Source organism: Pyxicephalus adspersus, chromosome 11 (assembly GCF_032062135.1).
Source record: "Pyxicephalus adspersus chromosome 11, UCB_Pads_2.0, whole genome shotgun sequence".
Taxonomy (NCBI): domain Eukaryota; kingdom Metazoa; phylum Chordata; class Amphibia; order Anura; family Pyxicephalidae; genus Pyxicephalus; species Pyxicephalus adspersus.
The window spans coordinates 27,526,985-27,551,135 of NC_092868.1; the positions used below are offsets into that span (position 1 = coordinate 27,526,985).

The window sequence follows — 24,151 nt, forward strand, 5'->3', positions numbered from 1 at the left end:
GAAAGAATGTCATCCTTACAGATAGCCAAAAAGATCATTGGTGTAGCAACCTCTGGAGGAACTCTGTTCAATTAACACTGGTGTAGACTATAAAGGTCAACACAGCATCATGTCAGAGCCAAACTCCCTCATCAGGTCATATATGTTGTATGATCCATGATACATGTTAAAAAAAAATCAGAATCTTTGCTGCTTTGTGCTTATGACCTTTATGCATGCAAATAAAAGCGGATTAATTTATTATGGTGCGCTGGCAGCTCATGTATCCTAACAAATTATTCTGTGTTGGGCTTAGGAGATCAGCTAATATGCATATTAACTGCCTCTTGGCTCTGGAAACTAAGGTTAAATTGTTAGTAAGTTATATTCAAAGATCTTTGGAGCTTGGCCTTCAGAAATAATTGCATATTTTTGCTTTAGGCTGCCATTTATTAATGTATATGATAACATTGGAACAATACTAGTACAGCAGTCTTTAGGACTCAAATATATGTGTGCAAAATGATCTCTGAATAAAGCAGCCAATCAGATGTTTGCCTTCATTACTATTGTGGTATAGGCCAAATTTCCTCCGGGGAAGAAGCCAGAAGTTGCAGAGATTTCAAGTGACTGGGATCCACATAGGCTACATTACCCTATGTCTTGTCTGTGCAGTGCGGGATTGGGTGACATAGCCAGAAGACAAGCCAAGAAGACGGCTGAAGATGGTGGTGCCGGGACAGAGGCGGATTACAGGATGGCACGGGACCCAATCAAGGACAAGTACGGAGGGATTGGGGGCTGTATGAAGTAAGGTGTGTTTTTTGTTTTTAAGAGCTGCAATAGGTTGGCTAGTAAAAGTTGGGCAAAATATTTTTTTAATAGCCCACCAAGGCTCCTAGGAGACAGATAACAAATCGAACAACCTAAGCTTGTTGCTATTATTTCATACCATACTTTACAATCTGAAAATCCAGAGATATGTGAATTTGACTGGATTTCAGTTACAGTACAATGAACAAGCATGTCCAGAAGAATTATGATTTTACCCATTTCAGAAAATGACATGTCTAGAAGAATTTACCCTGTCTGACCCCTGGTCTAAATTTGATTTGCTATAATTTCCAGATCTCTTTTACTGGCAGATATGTTGGAATAACCTATACATTTTTTTAATGGCATGATCATATTGTATCTCCAACAATGTCAGTGTAAGGAAGGCTTGGAGTGCACAAAACATTTGGTCACAGAGGTTCCATCAGCAAAAACAACTGTAATTTTCTGTAAAACCCCACCTTCCCAAAGTATCACATAAATCTAACACCTATTACCCGCTTATCTGTCCTTCTCACTATCTTATCTGCCCCTTTAATCATGCTTTCAAATTTCCCCCACCTGTCATTCTCTTTTCCATAGCATCCTATGCCTAAACCTTTTGCAAAGACAGCAGCTATTCACTAACATATACCAGTATACCATCTACTTTTTTAGCACCAGTACACAAATTTAAACTCTAGAATTTCTTACTGTACATTAATTCTATCCTACATAATATTATTAACCAGCATTTATATAGCACCAACATATTACACAGCCCTGTACATTAAATAGGGGTTGCAAATGACAGACAGATACAGACAGTGACACAGGAGGAGGAGAGGACTCAAAGCGCTTAGTCTCCAAACTATATTTCTGCATGGATACATAATCATGCAACCACAGCAGAGGACATTTATTTTCTTTCTGTATGTACATGGCCTTAAACAGCTGCATAAGCTGGTATGACTAAAGTTCTGCCCTTGATCTTCTTGAAAGTACACCCTTTCAGAATCAGAATTGTACCAAAGATAGATAAGTTCAATGACAATACAAAGGGCAGCTGTATATGTGAGCAGAATGGTTCACATGACTGTACTCACTCATATAACAAGGCAAGCTTGACACCTATGTCAGATACAAATGCATTCATTAATTTCATTAAAACCTCACTCATTGCATTTATAAGTATTTGTACCTCGCTCCAAGACTTCCTATTTAACCTGCAATTCAACTAATGGTATGTCACCCTCTAAAGAATTGCACATCAGTAGTGTCCTTTGCTAGATGCATAGAGAAAAAAGTGATTTCTTAAAATAGCACTGCTGCATTATTTGAAATGTCTTATAATAATTGCTATGTAAATAATTGCTTTGTTACATTTCAAGTATACATTTTTATTAGATAATGTACCTGCAACTGAATAGAGGCAGATATTATAAAGTAACCTTCAGGTTAGAAGACAGGATTTAATACTTTCTGGAGACAACAGACCGTCTGGCTGAACTCTCTGCAAGGTCCCTCCAGGGCCTCTCAAAAATCCTTTGTATTATACAGAGCTTTGCAGAGTACATGGAATCATTACTATGACAGGCTGTCCCTAAAGTTTGCAATCCTCTGGACCAGTAGTGCCTAGGCTATAATGATGAGTAGACAGGGGTGCAAGTGGGTGCCGCTAAGATATGTAAGGATCAGAATTAACAAAATCTAAAATACTGCAATTATTTTAATCCCTAATATTTGCTGAATGCCAACACTTACACCTCCATGATTTCATTTTTTCCAGCAAAAACATCCAGAGACTTAAGTGTCTATGTAAAGCTGGATGCCTCAAGATGGTTTGTTCATCTACTTACCTAGGATTGCTGAGCCACTTATTACATAAAGAACCAAACTTTATGTGAGCAAATAGTCTATGAGTTCACACTTTCAAGTAATTACTATGTGAGGCAATGGTGGCATAACTCTCAGTATTACAGTAACACATTTGATGTGATAACTAACTGCAATCAGAAGACATATTACAGGCAAAATGCCCAGACAACAATGATGAATCACGGTCTAAATGCTTGAATACCACTCCCATCATGCTGAATGGGCCAGTTGGAGTGAGCATAAACATACCTGACATATTGAAGGGAGGGTAGAGAGGCCCTTTTCCTAATGTATGTAAGCAAATGACAAAAGACCCCCTATTTTGTTGATCAAAAAAAAGAATACACAAAAAATGACTGGTGAAACTGACAAGAGTTTTTCTTATGCCTTATTAGCTTTTTAAAATTATGAATAGAATGATTTGGAGGTTGGATGAAAAGTTTAGTGCAAATAAACACTTTCTAATAGGTTACTTATACATATTTTATCGAGGGGTACATATTCACCAAAACAGAGGGACAACTGAAGAAGAAAGAGGGACAGAGGTTCTGAAGGTCACTCAAAATGAGAAACAGTTGAAGTAAGCATAGTCAGGTATGAGCAGCCAAGTTCAGAAAATGTAGCACTTAACCTATAGCCTGAAAACAAAGCTGAATTTTATAGGCAGCATTCAGTACTGGCATATTCATTTAGGGGTATACAATGTGCAGCGAGTGGTTGATGGATCACTGAGCATTAGCTAAATAACTGTGCCTTTTGCAAGTACCTAGTCTAAAAATTTACAGGGTCACAGTCTTAGCACGGAGCAAAACCAGAAAGGCATGTGGCACACATCTTAAATTTAAAAAGATATGTTTGTTGTGATATCTTTCACTAGACTACCTATGTTAAATATGCTTCTGCCTTCCCAACCTCCCATTTCCAGAAAACCCTAACATTCTGAACACATATCTCCATTAAAACTTATGAGACATAAAATAAGTCAGTATGTAGTATAACCTGTCAGAAACCAAACTCCAACACCAGCCTTGAGCAGAGCTTGCTAATCATACAGAAGTATGCATTAGCTTCTAATATATAGCAGGTTCACAAAGGTTGGGTGTGTATAATCATGCTGAGAATGTCATAATGCATTCAAAAAAGATTCTACAAGAACGGATTCCTTTGTAAGATAGGGAACATATCCACTAACAAAGTCCAGTTGTCCAGCTGTATATTTAAATATTTAATGTATAAAAAAAGATATCCAAACTGGTTTACACTATTTTTTTGTGGACTGGATAGAGCAGAATTTTTAAAGCCTAAATGTTTACTAACATTGTTTTGAAAAAAGAAGGTAACAAATAGCTTCAAGATGTCTCTAGACAGCACAGCAGAAGCTCCCTGACTTGAGTAAACTTTTTTATATACAAAATGTTTTTAGCAAACTTTGTTGCAAAATCATACCTACCTATATCAGAATACATTCACCCCCCCCCCCCCCCCTTCCCCAATGCAAATACCAGATCATGCAAGCAGCCATGCATTTCATAAACACACAAATTGGGGATCTGAGTACTCTGTAACTGAAGATTTATTTTATGTTTTTTAAAAATATAACCTGCAGACTAAATTATATATACTGTATATGTTGTATTTTTTGTTTTGACTTAATGGAGTTTTCCTTTAAATTTTGTACCTAAGGGGGGGCCAGAGGATACTTTTTACCTCTTTTTAATACCTGTCTAGTACATAGCACCATGTGGTTAGACAATACAGTGTTTTTGTCACTATGTCTAGTTCAATAGCAGACACTGCACAGATGTTTCCGGATCATCAGCAACTAGCAATTTATGTCCTGGAATATATATACTTTAACACTATATCCAAAGTAAAGGGTAAAGAAAAGTAATACCTAGGATACCCATTCTGTGTATGCAGTTAAGTAGTTTAGTCCCCACTATATCTAATATGTTGGCCAAAAACTGTGATCTAGCAATAGAAAAAAAAGCTGGTGACAGATGTCCATGTCAGTGATGGACACTGGAGTTTTTGGTGGTGGCTGGGACAGGTGAGAACTAAAATAATCTGGATGATAAGGTGGGGCCCATGTAGCATTGATGACCTTAGCCGACTACCCCAATTGCTCATGCCCAGAAACAGACCTGGTGCTCATTAAGTAACTCACTGCCATTTCCTTGCTAGTTGCTAAACACAATCCAGTACAAGAAACCTTAAAAAATGTCAAGTCTGTGCCCACATTTTCCACTGGACTTTTTTATACAACTACACAGAGGCATATTTATTAGAAGCTGGGAAAAAAGTGTTTTAGCAATCACTTGGCATTCATTTGTTGGTCAGATTGTTCACCAGTTGGAGAAGTTATCTGCATTCACTGCTTATGGACATGCCAGATTGAGTCACTGCACATCTGGATTTTTAATTCTTTGGGTTTTGGAAACATTAAGAGCACATTGAATGGTACAATATGCTTGGTCTGATCTGCTCTGAACCTTCTCCGTTAGAAGTCAGTAATTGGTTATTAAATATCTCCATTGAAGGACCAGAGTTGCCTGCTGATGTTTGCTTACCTTCTTCTACATTAACTACACTTTTATTCTATGGCAAACCATAAAAAGAACCTAAGCTAGTATACATATTCTATATCTGTTCTATGAAAAAAACAGGACTGGACTTCAGATATGTTTTTAATACTCAAAAATGTTTTTCTACTTTTTGTATTTTTAGTAGTAGTTAGAGCAAAAAGTAACAACCAAAATGCTAAATAAATGTATCTGTTTTCTCTCCCTGACAATGTCCCTTGTATAACCTATGTTCTCTACTTCTTCCTGTTTAGTAAAGCTAGCTAATTTCTTGTGTTTGCTGCTAAGCTTCAACCCAGAGGAGAGTGGTGAATGACTTAAATTTCATATAATCCCTTGTACAAACTGAGCAGTAACCGAGTGATTTAACCTCCTAAGACCTCATTAGTTATACAAATCAAACATAGTGATGGTGATAGCCTTGCATTTGATTCATTTATTAGCCCAGCAGGAACTTTGAATTAATAAAACATATATAATATACATTACATTGGGTGGTGTCTGTGTGCCTATCTGTGTGTCAGCTGTTTTCCACACAATGTTATTGTGCCAGGCTGCAAACTTACACATCCCACACAGGGTCATGGTGCCGACAGGTAGTTGCCGTCACCTTATGCATCGTCAGCGGACCCATATGCAGTTACAGTAACACCATACAATGTCATTGTCACTGTTTACCATTATAATGTATGGGGCACCTTATACATCACCTCTGGAGGTATCTGTGCACACAGATGTCATACAATGTATACATAATGTAATGTATGCTCACCCATTTTGGAGCATCTATAATTTCTCAGTTTCTTTGTTTCTGAAATTATTATTCTAGACTGAGTCCAAATTTTATCTAGGGTTTTTTTCAAACTCAATGGTCGGAGAGAAGGTTTTGGGAATACGGAGTATCAGGAAAACCCAGTTTTCAGTCCAAACATTATTTGTTATAGTAAGCAGTACATGATTATATTCACATTAATACAGTTGTATTTTTGCCAAATAAACGGCTTTCCTTTCCTTATTTCACAACCAGTCTTAAAGTAAGCAGTACTACATTCTCATCCTCCTGTGTCCCCAGGCCTAAACTCTGCTAGTTACTCATTACCACAGGCAGACGTTTATGAGAAACTCGCTCCTCTGGGGCTGGCCACTTGTCATGTGAGTTCTTGTCCTTAAGGACTATCCTGCGAGTCCTCTTCTCCAGTGCCTTTTTTTCAAAGTTCAGAAGGCTACAAGGTGTTGAGAAACCCCCCTTCTCTTCCTCTATCTCTTTCTGCAGCTCTTACTGGGGCACTGGCCAAGCCGGGGCAGGGGCCCAAAGCTAGCTGACCCTAAACACTTCAGGCACTACATCTCCATCTTCCCCGGGAAACACAAACCTCCTGTTCTCCAAGTAATTATTTAATTTGAAACTCCCTTCCAAATGGGCGCCAAACCTACCCACTGGCAGTCAAACAAATACATCTTAAAGATGATAAGCTCCATCTCCCTATAACCAAGCCCCTTCCCAGTAACAGGAAATGACCTGCTATTAGTCCCAGGGAAAATCAGAATCCTGCATTTTCTACCATATTCTACACCAACCCTTGTTCATAAAGGAACATACCACCAACAGTGCAGTCACTGTTCACAGTCACCCAACAAAATGCAGATGATTATTAGAACAGATGTTATTCTATAAACAATAAAGTTATATAGCAGATAATTTTCAACGTCTAACTCCAAAACTAATAATACTATTGGCCAAATTAGAAACCCTTCAATGCAGAAAAGTTTTCTTTACTGTATAAGATTGCCAATGCAGCTCACACAAGGCTTTCTCAGGAACTGCCAGGACCTTGGTGGGCATCAGAGCCAGGTAAGGAGACTTTCCAAACATGTGGAGAACATAAAACCTCAATGTCAATACAGAGCAGAGTAAAGGGAGACTGAAAATTTTCCAAACATTGGGGGAATATACAAACCCCATGGTGAGAGTATCTTAGTTGGGATCAACCCCAAGACAGGAGTTGAAAGAGCCAACCATGTGGACTTTGTGCGGCCCTTTAAATTAGCCAGAAGAAGCTGAACTGTACACAATATTTAAACAAGAGACAGGTTTGGTCTCTACATGTTTAATGCCAGCCTCACCCACAACCAACCTCTCTCTCATTCTGTTTTACAAACACTCCTGTGCTTGACTGGTGCCAACTCACCTCACATTACCTTTACTAAAGTGCTTTTTGGGTAGTGAGCAGGAAACAGGAGGCACAGAGTAAGCCTCTGCTTGGCATGTAGATGCATGTAGTCAGCCAAACACGGGCACATTAATTCTGTGTTCCATATGCACTCACCTTGGGAGAACACAGAACAGACACATGCATACACGCAAACACACACAGTCTCTCTCTCTACATATAAATTGACACACGCGACTGTAAGCCTCTTGCCATCTGTTCCACCCTGTCGTTTTGAGTATAAATGCAGACTATAACACAGAGCTGCATCATAGGAACAAGCACTGAGCAGGCACGTGTACTGTGCACTCTTGCTGGCAGCAGGCGTCAGCTTAGTTCTGCTTTCACGTTTTGGGCACGAGTTTTGGGAACAGCCAGAGAAGATTTTCTAAGGCTAATGGTGATCATTAAGCCTCTAAATACATGCACACAATATTTTTCATGACCAGCACAGGCATGTAATAATTGTAAAGGCCTTTGCCTGTCAAACTTGGACTATAATGTCAATTCCTTTTTGTTGTTTTTTTTTTGCATGTAGTTCATAAAATAAACCTGCTTTATTTAGATGTTCTATTTTTTTTGTCATATATCATGTACTGTTCTGACTGATTTATAGCCAACAATCTTTTCTGCCATGCCTAGTATGTGAAGTAAAAAAAAAAAAAAGATGTTAATGATTCTGTGTCCTAAAAATTCTCATAGACCCACACATTAAAATGACAAAAATAGATATGAATTTAGTGACTTCCAATTAAAATGCTATTTTGAGGAGTATTGTTTGTAGCAAGCCATCACAAAGCCTTCAGCACACAAATAACAACAATATTCTAACCAAAGCATTATTTTTTCACTTTTAGATAGAAACTTAGAATCTCTGTAAGTCAAAGCTTATGGATGTTTAACCCTTTCTCTATCCATTTTAAAAAAAAATATGACATTACACCACTTTTATTCTTGTACTGGCTGTCCCATGCTCAAAACTGGTAGGAGACTTTCACCTTTATAAAAAGAACTGTGACTGGGCAAATTGTCCTTTTTAATTTTGTCACATTAATTTGCATTTATATTAAAGTAATTTCTGTGGTTGTTTGATTCAACAGAGATGCGTAAAATCCCCTTTTTTTCTCTACGATTATAAAAACACTGGTGTTGGCTTCCATATACCCTTTGCTAATGGCAATCAGCTACGGTACTACTTTCTATATAAAAGCTAAAGCCTATTGAAGCAAAAAATGTCAGGGCAAACACAGAGACTTTACCTTTTAAAACCTCTATTTGCTTGGATTTCATGCCGATTCCCTTGCTCCAAAATTATGAGGTCTTGGCTGGGAACAAGCATGTAGAATAGGCATTCAGATTTTTCTCTGGCTTTGCTTATTTATGTGCATTCTCTTTCTAAATCATTGATTCCAAGAGAACTGAAGCCAGATATCCAATATAACAGCCAGGCAATGTTAAAATAAGGTCAGCAATGACAGAAAGCATTTCCTTTGAGATCTGCACTTTACATTCGCAGGCCAAAATAACACATTTGCATTGTGTAGTTAGTACACTGTGATTGCATTATTTTCAGTGCCGCCCCATGCACACCACACCACAATGCACAGTAACAATTTACCATGTGTCATGGTGGGTTGGCAGCCCACTGCAATAAATGCACTACATTATTGCAATGTGGATTAGCACAACACAATATATGGGTCCTAAAGTCGAAAGGTCTCAAGACAGAAAAGCTGAAGGGATCTCAAGAAAGTCTACCCCCTAGAGCTGTCTGAACATCTTAAGCTGTTTTGATTGGGCAAAGCTTGGGAACTTTTTGGTAATGTCAAAGCTCCCCTGGCACTTTAAACACTCTACTTCCCAGTAAGTCAGGTAATAGTGATGAGCCAATGGAAATGTATGGGCCAATGGGGAAAGTGCAGCAGGCTTTAATACTACCAGGAATTTAAGCAGAGAGAGAAATATTGGATGACTATGATTCTCCAAGGACTGTAACTCCTGAAGAGAACAAAGACCAATGGTATAGACAGTGGGACAAGTAGTTATATTGTTTCTTCTGTACTTCTCCTATCCCGTTTTTTATTTTGCAACAGGATAACCTAAACTGTCAAACACTATTCTGGGACTTTTTTCATTTCAGTCCCCAGTGTAGCTTTTTCAATTGTCAAATGCAGCTTGGGTCGTAAATCTGAAATTTTACCTGGTGTGCAAATGATGGAAATTATTTATTATTACACCAACCACAATTCAAAGCTGAGTGTGTTTTAAATTAATACCCTATTTGAACCAACTTATATTGTTTATAGTTGGCTAAAATTCATTTTTAAAGTAAATTCTTGCCGTACTGCATACAAAAGAAACACAAATTTGATCATGTCTCAGCAAAAGTACACAATGGCTCTTGGAATACACTGAGCTATCACAGTACAGCACTTAATCCGATGTGTGGCACAGAGCCCTTACACTTCTCCATTAGAAAGGGACTCTTGTAAATAATCTCTCTACTTAAAATTTAGGATTTGGGCTCTGAGCAAAGAACCAGCAGCATTTCTGTCTAGCACAAAATGGCAAACGGGTTATGCATCTGTGGTTGGGCGGGTTTTTTCCTCCAAATAAGAGATAGGTTTGGTCTTTTTCCCCTCTCTGTTTATTTGCCAAGGGAAAAGGAAATTTCTTCCATGCTGCAACTGGATGTAATTACTTGTAACTCTTTCAGTTCTAAGCAAAACATCAATCATCACAGTGATATGATCAAGCAAAATGTTTTTTAAGGTAAATCAGTATAAACATATAAAATAAAACGTCTCTAGATTTATAATGCTGTAAAACGTCTCTAGATTTATAATGCTGTAATATGGCTAAATTTCTCTATGGAAGAAACTAAGCATTCTAAGTGAAGGGTAAATGGGCTATGGAAGGGCAAACTCCCTCAATCATAAAGCTCCCCCTGCACGTGTCCTCCTGCAGCATCTCTTTTAGAATTCTAATAGCAAATTTAGACCCTTCCTTTAATGGAACTGTTGCAAAGTATCTTGCCTGGAAATCTTAGCATTGACTTCACTTCCTGTTTCAGGCTGACAACACAAAGCAGCGATGGCAGTTGGGTTGTCTAGCAGGTCTCGGGGGGTATAGGCAGACCTGATAGACAGCCCAACGACTAAATGAAGGAGTGCTCATGACAGAGTGACATTACTTTTGAACCAGAAATACCAAGAGGCAGCCATAAAAATACTGATTCACCAAAAGGCAGCAGTCAACAACTACTTAATGGTGACACCAACAAAACTAGTCTGCTAATCTACACATTCATTCATGTTAGAATCATAAATCTATCAGGAACACAGAGGCAGCCACAGCCATTATGCTCTACAGCATCAAAAACACCTAGGGAAGCACTGTATATATTAATAAAAACAAATGTGTACTGGCATACTGCTCACATCTTTTTTGTAACACTATTAAAGGAAACTTGACCTGAGAGAATATGGAAGCCAAATGCTACTTGTCTGGCTGTCATCCTGTACTTGAGCTTCAATACATTTTGAGGTAAGAACTTGGAACAAGTATGCATATCAGAAGTTCTGACTTCACTTTGACTTTTAAACCTGCGTAATAGTTCAGAGTGACTTGTAACGGAGATAGTCTCTATTTTTCTCTCAGCACCGGTTTCCTCTAAAGTTCTTATGTATAGGAATGCAGAGTGCTAGGGTAATATTTCCTGTCCCAATGGACCCCTAAAGACCACCGATATCATGCACAGCTACCGTTTGTTGATGACTAGTCCCAGGGAGAGAAAACAATCACCAGTCCAATGCCACAACTACATCTACTCCATTCATGGAGCTTGCTGCAAAAAAGAACCTGTAACAGAAGCTTTCCAGGTAAGTATTTAACATAATCACTTATATTCCATTACGGATTTCAGCAAGACTGTTAGCATAGCTTTATCTTAACATTTCAATAAAGGTTTACTTTAGACGTAGTACACTTGGGCCAATTTCCACTTCCGATCCAATAAACAAGCTGAACAAGTCTTAAGTAGATACTAAGTGAGATAAACACAAAACTGATTGGAAGCAATGATTTTCTGGTGCTCGATTAGACATTTTGGTAAATGTTGACAACAGCTAAGTCATGTGTACAAATTATTATTGAAATCTGATTGGAATTCTAACCAAGGAAAACAATTAAAAGGACAAAATATCATACACATGTCGGTGTTACGATTGGAAAATTGAACTGGAGCACAAAATTGGCAGGGGATTTGCTCGTTTGTACAAGGCCCAATAAAAAAGGGCAATAACAACAGTATATAAAACAAAAGAAGATCATTAAGGAATATCAATATCAACCAATATTTTTGTTTCTCCATGTTCGATAAAAATACAAAGAAATACCACTATTTGCTAAAGTTTATCAAACAATAGTAACTGTGTAAAGGAGCAATGTTAATAAGCACAATATGTACAGGAAAAAAAAGCAGAACAGTAAATTTATACTGCCAGTAGAATATTAAGCAAATCTGACGTAATAGAAGCCCCCATAGGGTAAAAGCAATAAAAGGCAGTGTGTTCTGTAGAAGAAATTTGGGACATGTTGAACAAGTCAAACTTAGACTTGTAAGAGTTGTTTATCCCAATGATATCTTCCATAGATCATAGGCCCCAAAATCCAATGGACTATCCAATGCACACCACCTTTGTCCTGTATTTACCTTGTGCAATGGCCACTGACCTGTTATTTCTTATTTAGGCAACAAACAATCTCTTTCTGCAGCAGAGTGATCTGAACAAAACTTTTATAGCCTAAATCCAGCAAATATCTTCTGGTTTGCTTCATGGTTAAAACACAGCAGTACAAAATATTAAAAGTCTGCCAAAAGTAACATGGCAACACATCAAGCCACAATGGCTCTTTGTCAAGTCTGCAGTCCATATACGCGGTCCCAGTTTTTCAAGTATTGAATTATTCTTAGTAATCATGTCAAAGGACCTGAGCCAAAGAGGCAAGTTACATGAAGTGTGGGGAGAAATCTGGGGTCCAAAAGATCATTAATACCCCACAGATAACAATCCAGCTCTTTGTGTCACATTTAGAGAAGAGTGCAAGGGTTACCTGCATTTCTAAAAATACATGGTAGAAAGTTGATCCAGGGATTTATCTGACTGCCATTAGAGGTCAGGAAAGATTTTTTCCATGTTAAAATAAATTGGACCATGCTTTATAAGGTTTCTGTGCCTGCCTGTGGATTATTAATAGGTTTCTGAGCATTTTTTATTAGGTTCAGCAAGGTGCATATATGTCATTTTTTTAGCCCAACTGAATAACTAGGAAGATGTTAAGTGAAATGGACTTTTGTTCCCCTCTAGGTAAAAATACAGTGGCAAATGCTAAAAAAAGGCCATTTGGATACAGCTTATCAACAGTGCAGTGGTGCCTGAATGTAATGTAGAACTGCCTAAGCTTTGCAATGACTGTGGCCCCACTGCCTGGCCAAAAAAAGTCTCCAGGCCTGTGGGCTGGGGTAGTGTCAAAATATAGGGTTGCTTTAGTTGGTCAAGTCTAGGTTCAATAACTTTATCAGCACAAAAAAAGGTCAGCTGACTACCCAAATATAATTAATGGCTAGGTTTTAATGGATTATTTCTTCCCTGATTACATAGACAGATTCCAAAATACAAAGATTCATCAGGCTCAAATTGAGTGGTTCAGGAAGCATGAGACTTTTCACATATGGATTGGCAATTGCAGAGACAAAACCTTACCCTACTGACAATCTTTGGGGTGAGCTGGAGGAGACTTTATGAGTTTTCCAAAACTAATACAAGATCTTAGTTAAAAAATAACAAGACTACCATGTGTGTATTTTTGGGAAATAGAAGTGCCTACGCCACATTCTGTACTATAGACAAGTCTGCTGGACAAATAAAATAAGTGTATTTTACACAAGGGTTTTAACAAATTCATAACCTAAAATAAAAGTTTAGGCTTTACACAAATTTTAACAAATATGTACATCATGAACAAGTTTTTACAGTATTGCAGTTTGAGGTACCTGCTTTGCTGCTTTGTTGTTCAAAATCACTGCCAACCATGCTTTGCACAGGAGAGGAACAAGCAGAGGTAGAAGAGGCGCAGGAAGCTGGTCGGCTGAGGTCAACCACTGACTGATTAGATGGAGGTGGTGTCAAGTTAGCTGGTGAAAAAGGCTGATGAGGTGGGCTTGGTGGGAGGCCGTTTTCCAAGAGGAACTCATCCAGGTCAACATATTCTATCTCATTGTATGGCAAAGTGCGCTCCCAGAGAAGTGATCCTAGGAATGCACAATGAGGACGAGATCCGGCCATTTCATCTTCCAGTTTTCTCTCCTTATCCTTCATGATACCTTCAAGAGAAGAATGCTTATAATCAGTATTACTTGCATGCATGTTTTTAGTTCGCAGAACAAAATTTACTACATTTTGCTTGAGAAAACTAAGCCTAAATGAACAATGGGTACATCTTCCATGTTACATTAGAAACTGAGATACATCTCATCACAGACAGAAGCTAAAGAACTCACAAATCTGCAAATCCAGTAACATGTATGGGGTCTTTTTCTAAAAAATAAAAAACGAGGGATCAAAACAAGATCGTAAGCAGTTTGATTCCTGAAGTCACTGTGCACCCAATTTCTAAAGATTCAGCAATGTTTAATAAGGTTTGACAATATACATAGGTTTGAATAAAAACTGGGGTGGTACCTATGTAAGGTTTATTGCTCTCTGTGTACAAATTGAAGAGGTTCACCTACAAAATTACAATTACAATTTTTAATATACCAGTGGTGGCTGGATTGGAAGTTAATGTGTTTTGGGCTACTTTGGTGCCTATAGTTCACTATAGGACCCTTGGATGATCATACACAAAATATGATATTGGGAGTAAAGTGCAGTGTAGTGTAAACTTTATTTTTGATATTTGATTTCCGTTCAGGAGTTTAGCAGGACTATTGTAGTGAGAGAACATAAACTGTCTGATTCTTCTGATAAAGGATCTCCCAGACTGGAGATCCTGGGTGATCCAACACCAGGAATGGATTTCTTAATAATCATTTGTTAATAGTTGGCAAATGTTTCCAATCCTGGACAAGATCCATTCCAGGTTTGCTGGATCACACAGGTTCTCTGATGATAGTCTAGCTTCATCAGTCTTGGACAGCTTTAATTTTTAAGGTCCAAAATATTTTGGTAACTGGACTGAACAAAAATCTTGCAAAATCTTTTATCCTGTTTAGTGCTACCTGAAGAATGAATGCTCAATTCCCAAAATGTGTTGGATAATAAATTTCCACTAGTGACCTTATGGCATATCCAAAATATACTTTACATTACACTTTTCAAAAACTTTTGGTGCTTTTAGGCCAAATTTACAAATTAAAAAAAATGTTATGGTTGTCTGTATAGAAACATATATATACTGTATATACAAAAATAAACTATCCAAACTAAAAGCAAAAAGGAACACAATACAAAAACTGTGTCAGAATTTCTAAAACTTTCCCACTGTATGAAAGAAAATGTCTGGGAGATTTTTTAACACTTCCTGTCCCACTAGGAAGTAAGCAAAATCTCCCTAATTGGGACATGGGCAGCAATAAAAATACTTTGTTTCAACATGACAACTTCTGTAGTTTTCAAAAGCTGCAGAAAATAAATTTTTTTGTCCAAACTTTGTGAAAGTGCAGTGAAACGGATAAAATCTTTCACCACTCTTTATAAATAGGTTCATATATCTTCACCTTCTGTGTGTTCATATTGTCTCTATGCAAATGCTATAAAAGTAATACTCATTGTTTAGGCATGTAATCAATTACTGAAGAATGCTTGGACAATGCACAGGAACCACCGCCTTTTTACGTAACAAGGTTTATGCCACTGTACACATTTCATTGTCTGTAACACCACACAGTCAGGGCTTACAGAGCACAGGAGTTTCCACCACAATGCAGGTACTATGCAGGTCACAACAGCTAAATGGCACAACAAAGATTTTAGTTGGCATCTAGTGTTTGGCGCTTCACTTACCTGCTTCTTTTATGTTTGCGATAGAAGAGTACAGATGTATTCTATTTCTGTGCCTAGGTCAATAACCTACTGTTTCTTTTTACTGTACTTGTACAGTAGTTAGACTGTAGGTAACTGTCATGTTTATTCCTATTTGGTCACTGATTAAAAATTTTTGTTAAATCTGTTTGGGAAGTGCAAAAAGTCCTTGCTCCTGCCATAGATCCAAGGTTAACCTATGCACTTTATAGCCCTACCAAGTTCTTCCTTGGGAACTAAAGAACACCTTCCCTCTAGGATATTACCATCAGAAGGGCAGGTGTTATTTAGTTCTGTCCTAGGATGGTGGTAAGATGTTAATTGCTAGACTCCCTTCTTGACTCGTATCGTACTTCAAAGACAAACTTTTCCTCAATAAAACAGGTCATGTTAAAAAATATGTACCTCGATATAGCTGTTTTTTTTGGGTCCTGATTAATTAGATGTGAAGATGATAGACTAGTTAGATCTCATGGTGGTATATCTGATCCATATTCCAGACCTTTCTGTAAAATCTTGCTCTGTATCCCAAGAAGAGGGCCACAGAACTAATGATTTCAGAGACCGCAGCACTAACCTACTTTCCCAAGAACTGCAATCACTATCAGTGACAGGATATGGACCTTTAGAACCACAAAGCAAAATGCCCAAAGTGTGACCCCCACCCCCTCCTTCATTGAGCTGTGACCTACTTTACAAGCACAAATTGTAAGGTCTGGACTTTTTTTCCCCTCCATATGCTAAGGTTGTGCAGTTAGTACCCGCCAGGCCTGGCTTTGTTGGTGACATTTTTATTACAGTTTATGTCCCCACTGTGAAGAGTTGACTTTTTTTTTAATCCTGGAGACAGCTGTCAAATAATAAAATTCCAGAATTTTACAGTTATCACCAGAAAGGAGGTGGGTGAAATCTTCCATTTGTATGTTTGAGACCGTAAGTGAGGGGAAAACCAACAGGTCAGGAATAAAAAATGAGATTAAGCCCAAATTTTAACTATTTCCTACTTTTTATACAGAATAATATGACTAAAGTTGCACTTTAAAAACTGACAAGCCCAAGCAGCTGTTTTTCCCCCATTTTATTCTTATAGTACAGACCTAGCACTAAATAAAGGCGATGTGTAGAATAAATAATTGACTTAATGTTTTATTTCTAATGCAAATAACTAACGTATCATTGTTATCATGACAGGTTTATTTCTTCTTTAACTACAGTCATTTGTTTTTCATTGTGTCGTCAGCTTTCTCATTGAAGCACTATGTCTCATACTTATTACAACCACGCTACTGTAAACATTACTCCAATTAGGTCTGCTGAGCACACAACAAGCACCGCATGGCCTGTCCTGTAAGCACCTTGCTCTACACGTGCTGCATCAATTCCTCCAGTCAGATGTCAGACATGCTGGACGCGGCTCTGAGCTCTGGCTTGCTGGCTCACCTGGAATGCTCCCTACCTACGCCCTGCCTTCTATAGCAAATGGGCAGCGCTCCATGTCATTGTGCAATGCTGCTTGCTTGTAAACTCTGGGAGATGGGCAGATCTATGTCTATTAATATTTCATGCAAACTTCCTAATCCAAATTCAGAAGCCTAATAGAACATTTTCAATGTAAAATTCCATTACACTCCCTGTGCCAGCAGCAACTACTACCAATTAAAGTGCACCAAAGATCAATATTCTCAGCAAAATAAAAATCAGAATCATAATTCAGGTTGCTTTGATCTGATTAAAGAAAAAAGTTTTGATTGGTTGTAAGAAGTCCAAGCATGCTGATCTGTCTTGTTACGTTATTCATTGTCTTCTGAAATGAAGGCCATTTTTTTATCTAATAGTGCCACGTTTTATTCAACAATGCTCATCATGGAATCAAACAAATTAAAATGTAAATGAATTGTTGATACTGGTAAGGCCATTCTCTTCTACGGTGGTAATGCTCACATTCAGCTCTACATGTCAGGAGTGGCATTGCCATCACTTTGTGTGAAATGATGAGCTTCTTGAAGGTTGTTATGGTAGGTCACAGCATATTTGCACAGATTCAGATGTATGTACCAACAGTACTACCCATGACTGAAAGTACCCTAGGCCGATAGGAAGGGGCAATGGTAGTGATAATTGGCTATATCAGGTTATAAGGACTGGCAAAATACTTAGAGGATTGCTTTAAGCAAAGTTGCAGCTTAATGAATCAGGGCCAATGAGTTCTCCTTACCAATAACATAACTTGATGTTGATTTTTAAGCATGCTTGACAGACTCTGTACAGTCCTTTTAGCTAAATATTGATCATGTGGAAAGTCAGGTTTTCAAAAAACATCCTTAGCGAGCACAGCAGGAACAGGCAGATGCTGAAATTCTACTCACGCCCATGCAAGCTTTCATGGTTTATAGATAGGTTACACACCTTTGTTTTCAAATCTAAATTCCATTAAAAAAAATATCTTGGTTTGCACCCAAGATTCACCCAACTTTTGAATCCAATGGGAAGAAATGTGGAACTTTTGGGTAAAAGTATTCTCTTAAATCCAATGTTTTTAACAAGGATGGGTTAGAACTCCCACCAATGGTTTTTACATATGTCTGTGTGCCTACTGGGCAAAGATAGTCCTATTCTCAGCCCAAGTGGCAAAAAATAGGGACCAATCATCCCCAATGATGATGGAGATAATAAAACCCATGGTTGTTTGAACCCTACTTTACTCTAGCTAACACATAAAACATTTTGGATGAAGATATACTTTAACAGGACTGCATTTATAAATGTCCTGTTCCCTGAACACAGCCATGGAGGGAGGACACATGGGTGCTGTGTTAGGGCAGAATCTCATTGCCTAAGCCCCAACGTGACCCATTGATAGCATCCATATAACTCATTCAGTGGTGTTCTGTAAGTTTCATCTAGAGGGATCTAAAGTGCTTTTCTCCTGTCTCTCAAATATAACACTGGGCTGGGCACCGTAGCCTTGTTATAGCAAACAAAATGGGAACATTCAAACAACCATGGCGGCTATATCCTCCTATTCACTCATACACACATTACATATACAGAAGAAAAAAAAACATTATTCTATTCTCCACAGCAACATTCATCCTGTCTGCTACTTCCATGTCTATAGGCAAATATATAAAGTTGTTCTTCCAATGAGCAAGGCTTACTTTCACTCATCCACTAATCAGATTCAGATTTATTTTCCACGTATACAGCAATGGGTATAGTAAAATTTTGCTAAAAAATAAAGTGAACACACGAGGATAATATGTATTTATTTTATTTTTTTTATTATTTTCAGCTGAGGTTTGAACATTACAATCACGTGGTTAAAGTAAAGAAACTTTTCCTTGTTTTTAAGCTTTGTGAATGGAACCTATTGTACCCAATTTGTAGTTTGCCAGGCTTACTAAGGAAGTAGAACTGGATTTTAGCAGGCAAAGTCCTGAACATTATATGAGGGAGCTCCTGTGCAGATTACACTTTGGAGCCTGGTATGGATTATAACTTCTGTACAACAAACTTTTTAAACTGGTAGGGCAGCAGCTTGTAGTCAGTTGGTCAAAAATTGGGTGACAAATTTAGTGTTCCCAGTTGTTATTGTCAAAGGAATCCAATACCCCCTAGAAATGTATGAACTTTATATTACCCCCCCTATACTTTGTTCCAACTTTCTATCACCCCCTATACTTTGTTCCAACTTTCCACCACCCCTAGGTTTCATTTTTCTGACCTAACTTTTCTGTAGCTACTTAAAAACAGCCAGGTGGTTACTGAAAAGTTACGGGTACTTAGACCAGCTAGGAGTTGGGGAGAATGCTGCAAACCATATAATTCCCAGTTAAAAAGATAAATCCCAACTCTAACCTGTGTCCCAAGTAAAGAGATATTCCAGTGAAGACACAGACTGCAATACTTCTTTTTATTTCTTCAGTAAAATGATGAGGGTTAGGAACTCAGATAATCAATCTCCTTATTTATTGTCTTGTTGTCACAAGCACAGGAAGTGAGGTAAAGCCTTCCCAAAGAAAAACAATGCTAAACAATAAAAACCTAAAATAATTACTCTTACTTTTCACATGTTCCCCCACCTCTCCCCGTGGAAAACACATACTTAAATATTTATCTACAACCACACTTGGAAATCTTAATTTTGAAGCCTTGGTCCATACAGCCAGTCCATAGAAAGCTTCTTCTGGCACATTTGCGGCATTTGTCCAAATCAGTGTTTCTTGATCTTTTTCACCTTTCCCCTTGAAATAACTTCCAGGTTTTCAGGTAACCCCTGCTATAATTACTATATCCAAAGCTCACAGTACATTGGTTTTGTGGTCATTGGGAACATTTCCTTCTACATTGCTGGCACCCTTACAGATAGGCAAAGATATAATTGATGCCCGTGGTAACTGACTTGAGAGTAACAACTGTTCATTGCTCTAGGACCCCCAGCAATCTTTGGGGACACCCTGGTTGTGAAACACTGGTTCAAATTATTCCAAAATTCAAATTATTCCAAATTTTGGCAGTGGCTGTACACATGGTGGCCACAACCATCCAGAGGAATACAGACCCTGCACAACAATGAATGGCGTGTCTAGAATGCATGAATAGTAGAAGCCAGATGTAGCCAACATTTTTTTGGGCTCATGTTGTGTGGCACCCAAAGCCATATAATGAAGCTCTTCAAAGCATGACCATAGGTAAGTATTTGGGTATAATATCTGTACTGTAAAGGAAGTAGAGAAAATCCATACAAAAATTTAACATTAGCCATTGTCATGCAGGATGCCTCAAGAGATTGCTGGGGGTTCCTTGAGCTGTGAATGATTGCCCTCCTATTTGATGCTGGTGAAGCATGAGACCAGAGTCTTTCAGGTGGCCTTCAGACCCCCACTGCAAAAAGGAACATTTGTCCAGCTTTCCACCAATGTAAAAAGCCAGTATCCCACTGACACAACAATTATTGGTTTTTCTTTACAATTTAAAAGGTTCCTCGGGTACATGCACTACACCTCTTTTTTGCTCAGTGTGTTACTGTTGAGATGTTATATTATAATTGCATAAATGAAATTAATAATGTAAACTTGCCATATTTTAATGCATGGTGGCATGGGTGTCAGCCCAATTGCCTGGAATAAAGTTCTACCACATTAGAGTTGTCTACATCATCCTAATGACAATATCTAACATTTGTCTATATTATATTATTTCACCTAAAGGTTAGGTAAAATTATAGTGGATTGTAAAATATTTAATATATATATTTAATGTTGATGCATGTGATACACATTATCACATATAGAATATATACATTGGAATTGCCTTCCTTTGCAAAATACAGAGATCCCTAGAACCAGCCATGATTACATCTTTCCACATACAGTATAAGGAAAGGTGAATGGTTCCTGTGATATAGGCTAGCCATAGACAGGGCAATATTTTGAAAGATCCACAAATCAAAGTCACCAAACAACAAGAACAAATTTAAAGAGCATCAGATATTTCAGATGGTAATCTCCCTGTGTTAAATGCCTATTTATTCTGATAAAAAATTGTTCAAATCTATTACATTAAAATATGTTCTTCAAAGTTTAACATTGTGATATTTGCCATTATTGTTCATTTTGGTCCTCAGAAAAAAATATCTATATTTATTAAATATTCAAAGATTGTTTCTCAAGCCTTCAACAAATCATTTAAAACTGGCCTGTCCATGGCTGAAAATACCATCCCAATCCAAGCAAGAGATGCTGAAACACCACGGAGGACAATCCAGGGATGGGGAGAAGCTAGGAATTAAATGGAGAATGCATCCTTCCCAGATATAAGGTAAAATAGGTTGGGGTTGTACTACTGCCTTTTATGCGTGCCATGTGTTGGTGCATATGGGTGCCATTCAATTTGGAAGGCGCGCCATCCCAATAAGGCAACCCACCTGCCCTGCAGAGAACAGAAGTTGTCATGTCTTCCGGTAAAGGTAAGGTGTGATCCTAATGCCCATGTAATGCTAGAGTGCATTGGCAAGCCATTCAAAATGAAAAGCATGCTCATTAGCATACGCATGTTACCATCACCTACCTAAATGAGTCGCTATTCACTTGGAACGGCATCTCAACGCACATACCCAGCAGATCACAACACATTTGCGTTACAGTGCTCAGAAAAGAAGAAATATGAACCATTCTTCCCTGTGTTGAAAAAATATCCATCTTTTCATGCAAAGTGAATGTGCATTAATTCAATGGATAGTCTGAGTAGGCCCTTTAATTCAAAAACTTCTGATTCCCCTGGCCGGATCCATCTCTGAACCCGCTCTTCTCTAAAAAGCATGCGCACAAGAGTTCACTCATTCTGGCATCCCAGGTATACCAAGGATGGACACTTATCTGCGCATGTGTGCCGCACTTACCATGAACAAGCAGATAAATCATTTTATTGCAGAAAAGACAAAGCATAGAGCCAAATATAATTCCACTTTAAGAAACATTTAATGCCACTAAAATACAATCAGCACAATGCTGCAAAACATTGATAAATTCACCACACAATAAAAAATAAAACCCCATTAATGCAAATGGAATAAAATGAAGCGATGTAATCTGTGCACAAGCAATGCAACGTGTGACCTTTGGTTGGAATAATCCCAAACTTTAACAGATGGAAGGTAGAAGATACAGATATCCTATGCATGCAGAACCTGGGGGGGGGGCATTTAGCTTTATATTGGGGTAACAAGGGGTTAAACCCCCAAAATCTTACAGTCAGCACCTTATAGGTTCTTGAAATGTGTGCTACAGACATGAGAAGTGACAACCTGCAGGAAGTGAGTGTCATCCTATAAATTGGGGACATTGTAGCCAGTGTAAGGGGCACTGCTAGCCAATCATATGTGACTTGTGATCTGTTACAAAGTATCTGACCCCATGCAATATATAACAATGGCAGACTTACAGGTTGCCAGCTCCTTAGTCCTGCGCTCTTGCCCCTTGATGGGCCCTTGTAACAGGCTCTTGAGGTTCACCATGCCAGCTCCTGGGACCCCGATAGGAGGAGTGGGGTGCAGTTGCTGGCCCTGTAGCTTCTCGCTGCCAGCCAGTTGTGTTGTTGGCCGTGCCATGGCAATGATGAGATGATGCCAAGCTGTGCGATATGTAATAATCTTCTCTCCACCGATGATGGCTAATGAAGATTTTTGTTTGAGATGACAGCACGATGCCTGTTCAGCACGAGCAGATCGCAGCTGCTATAGGCTGCCCAGATGTGTGATCTTGGTAACAGACAGAAGTTCCCCCCATTTCCTGATCAATGGGAAGCAGTTTTCCTAGATTCCTATTTTCCTCTATGGTAGGGAGAATTGAGGAGGAGTCTCCATCCATGAAACGAGACTTCTCATGCAGCCAATCAGCTCCGGGCTTTGCAGCTCCTTGCACCATTTATTTATTTATTTCCCCGATCTCCCCGCAGCTCGCTCTATGAGTGTCTGCGCGCTGCCCGACTCTGTTTGTGTTTTCCAAGTTTCACAGTCATGTGGCATTGACAGAGGGAGAGGCAGGTGGACCCTGACCTAGATTTGTCCAATCGGGTGCCGTCTGGGAGGGGCCTGACCCAGTTATGGCCAATCAGCTTGCTGGAGGGGCGTGCGTACAAGGGTTGGATACACATGGACGGACATGTGTCACCTGGCTGTGCTCTCTGGGACGCTGATTAGAGGAGAGAGAGCTGATTATATGGAAGTGCTGCCTGCTTCTCTTAAAGGGACAGTGACTCAGTCAGCAGCATGGAGTGTGTTTATCACCGTATGGGCACATGTGTCAGATGTCTTATACAGCTGCAGCAATGACACCGGTGTCAACAAATGGGAAGCATTAACCTTTTCACTGCCATGGCAAAGATCGCTCGTGTTTTACAACCCAATTCAGCCCCGGGGTTCCTCCAGAGGTTGCTAGGGGTTCCCTGAGAAATTTGGCCTTCTCAGATTAGAGTCTTTGTGTAAGGGTGACATTCTTCCTACTGGCCAGCAATGTAAGAGGCATTCTTCCCTCTGACCACCACACTAATGTAATGTGATCTGTGGATATATTATGTATTATTATTATTTATTATTTATATATTATTATTATTAATATTATTATTAATAAACAGGATTTATATAGCGCCAACATATTACGCAGCGCTGTACATTAAATAGGGGTTGCAAATGACAGACTAAAACAGACAGTGATACAGTAATTATAGAAATAATTCCCCCATGTTACTAAAGGCCGACCTCACATAGACCAGGACAGTGCCAATCTATGGAATATACCCAATGGGTTGATGCAGCTTTTCCAAACCTGGTAATGTTTAGGTCTCAGGGAATCTCTGCTAAAATAAATTTATTGGTGGTCAGTAGGAAGAACGCCCCTTACACTGGTGGTCAGATGGAAGAATGTCTTTACATTGGTGCTTAATACCAAGAATACCCTTTACATTGATGGTCAGTGAGAAGAACGCCCCTACATTGGTAGCCAATGAGAAGAATACCCTTTACATTGGTGGTCAGTAGGAAGAACGGCCCTTACACTAGTGGTCAGTAGGAAGAATGCCTTTACACTGGTGCCTAATAAGAATGTCC

The 24,151-nt window shown here is 38.7% G+C and overlaps 1 protein-coding gene across 1 annotated transcript in view; it reads right to left on the reverse strand.

The window, feature by feature from the left end:
- The window catches only part of DBP (D-box binding PAR bZIP transcription factor), a 47,842-nt gene extending 24,810 nt beyond the window's left edge, over positions 1-23,032 (reverse strand). Inside the window, exons 1-2 of the mRNA XM_072427021.1 lie at positions 22,489-23,032; positions 13,518-13,847 (exon numbers count right to left, since the gene is read on the reverse strand). Coding sequence (XP_072283122.1) covers positions 13,518-13,847; positions 22,489-22,654 — 496 coding nt within the window. The 5' untranslated portion in view covers positions 22,655-23,032. The remainder of the gene's footprint in view (positions 1-13,517; positions 13,848-22,488) is intronic.
- Between the last annotated feature and the right edge of the window lie 1,119 nt (positions 23,033-24,151).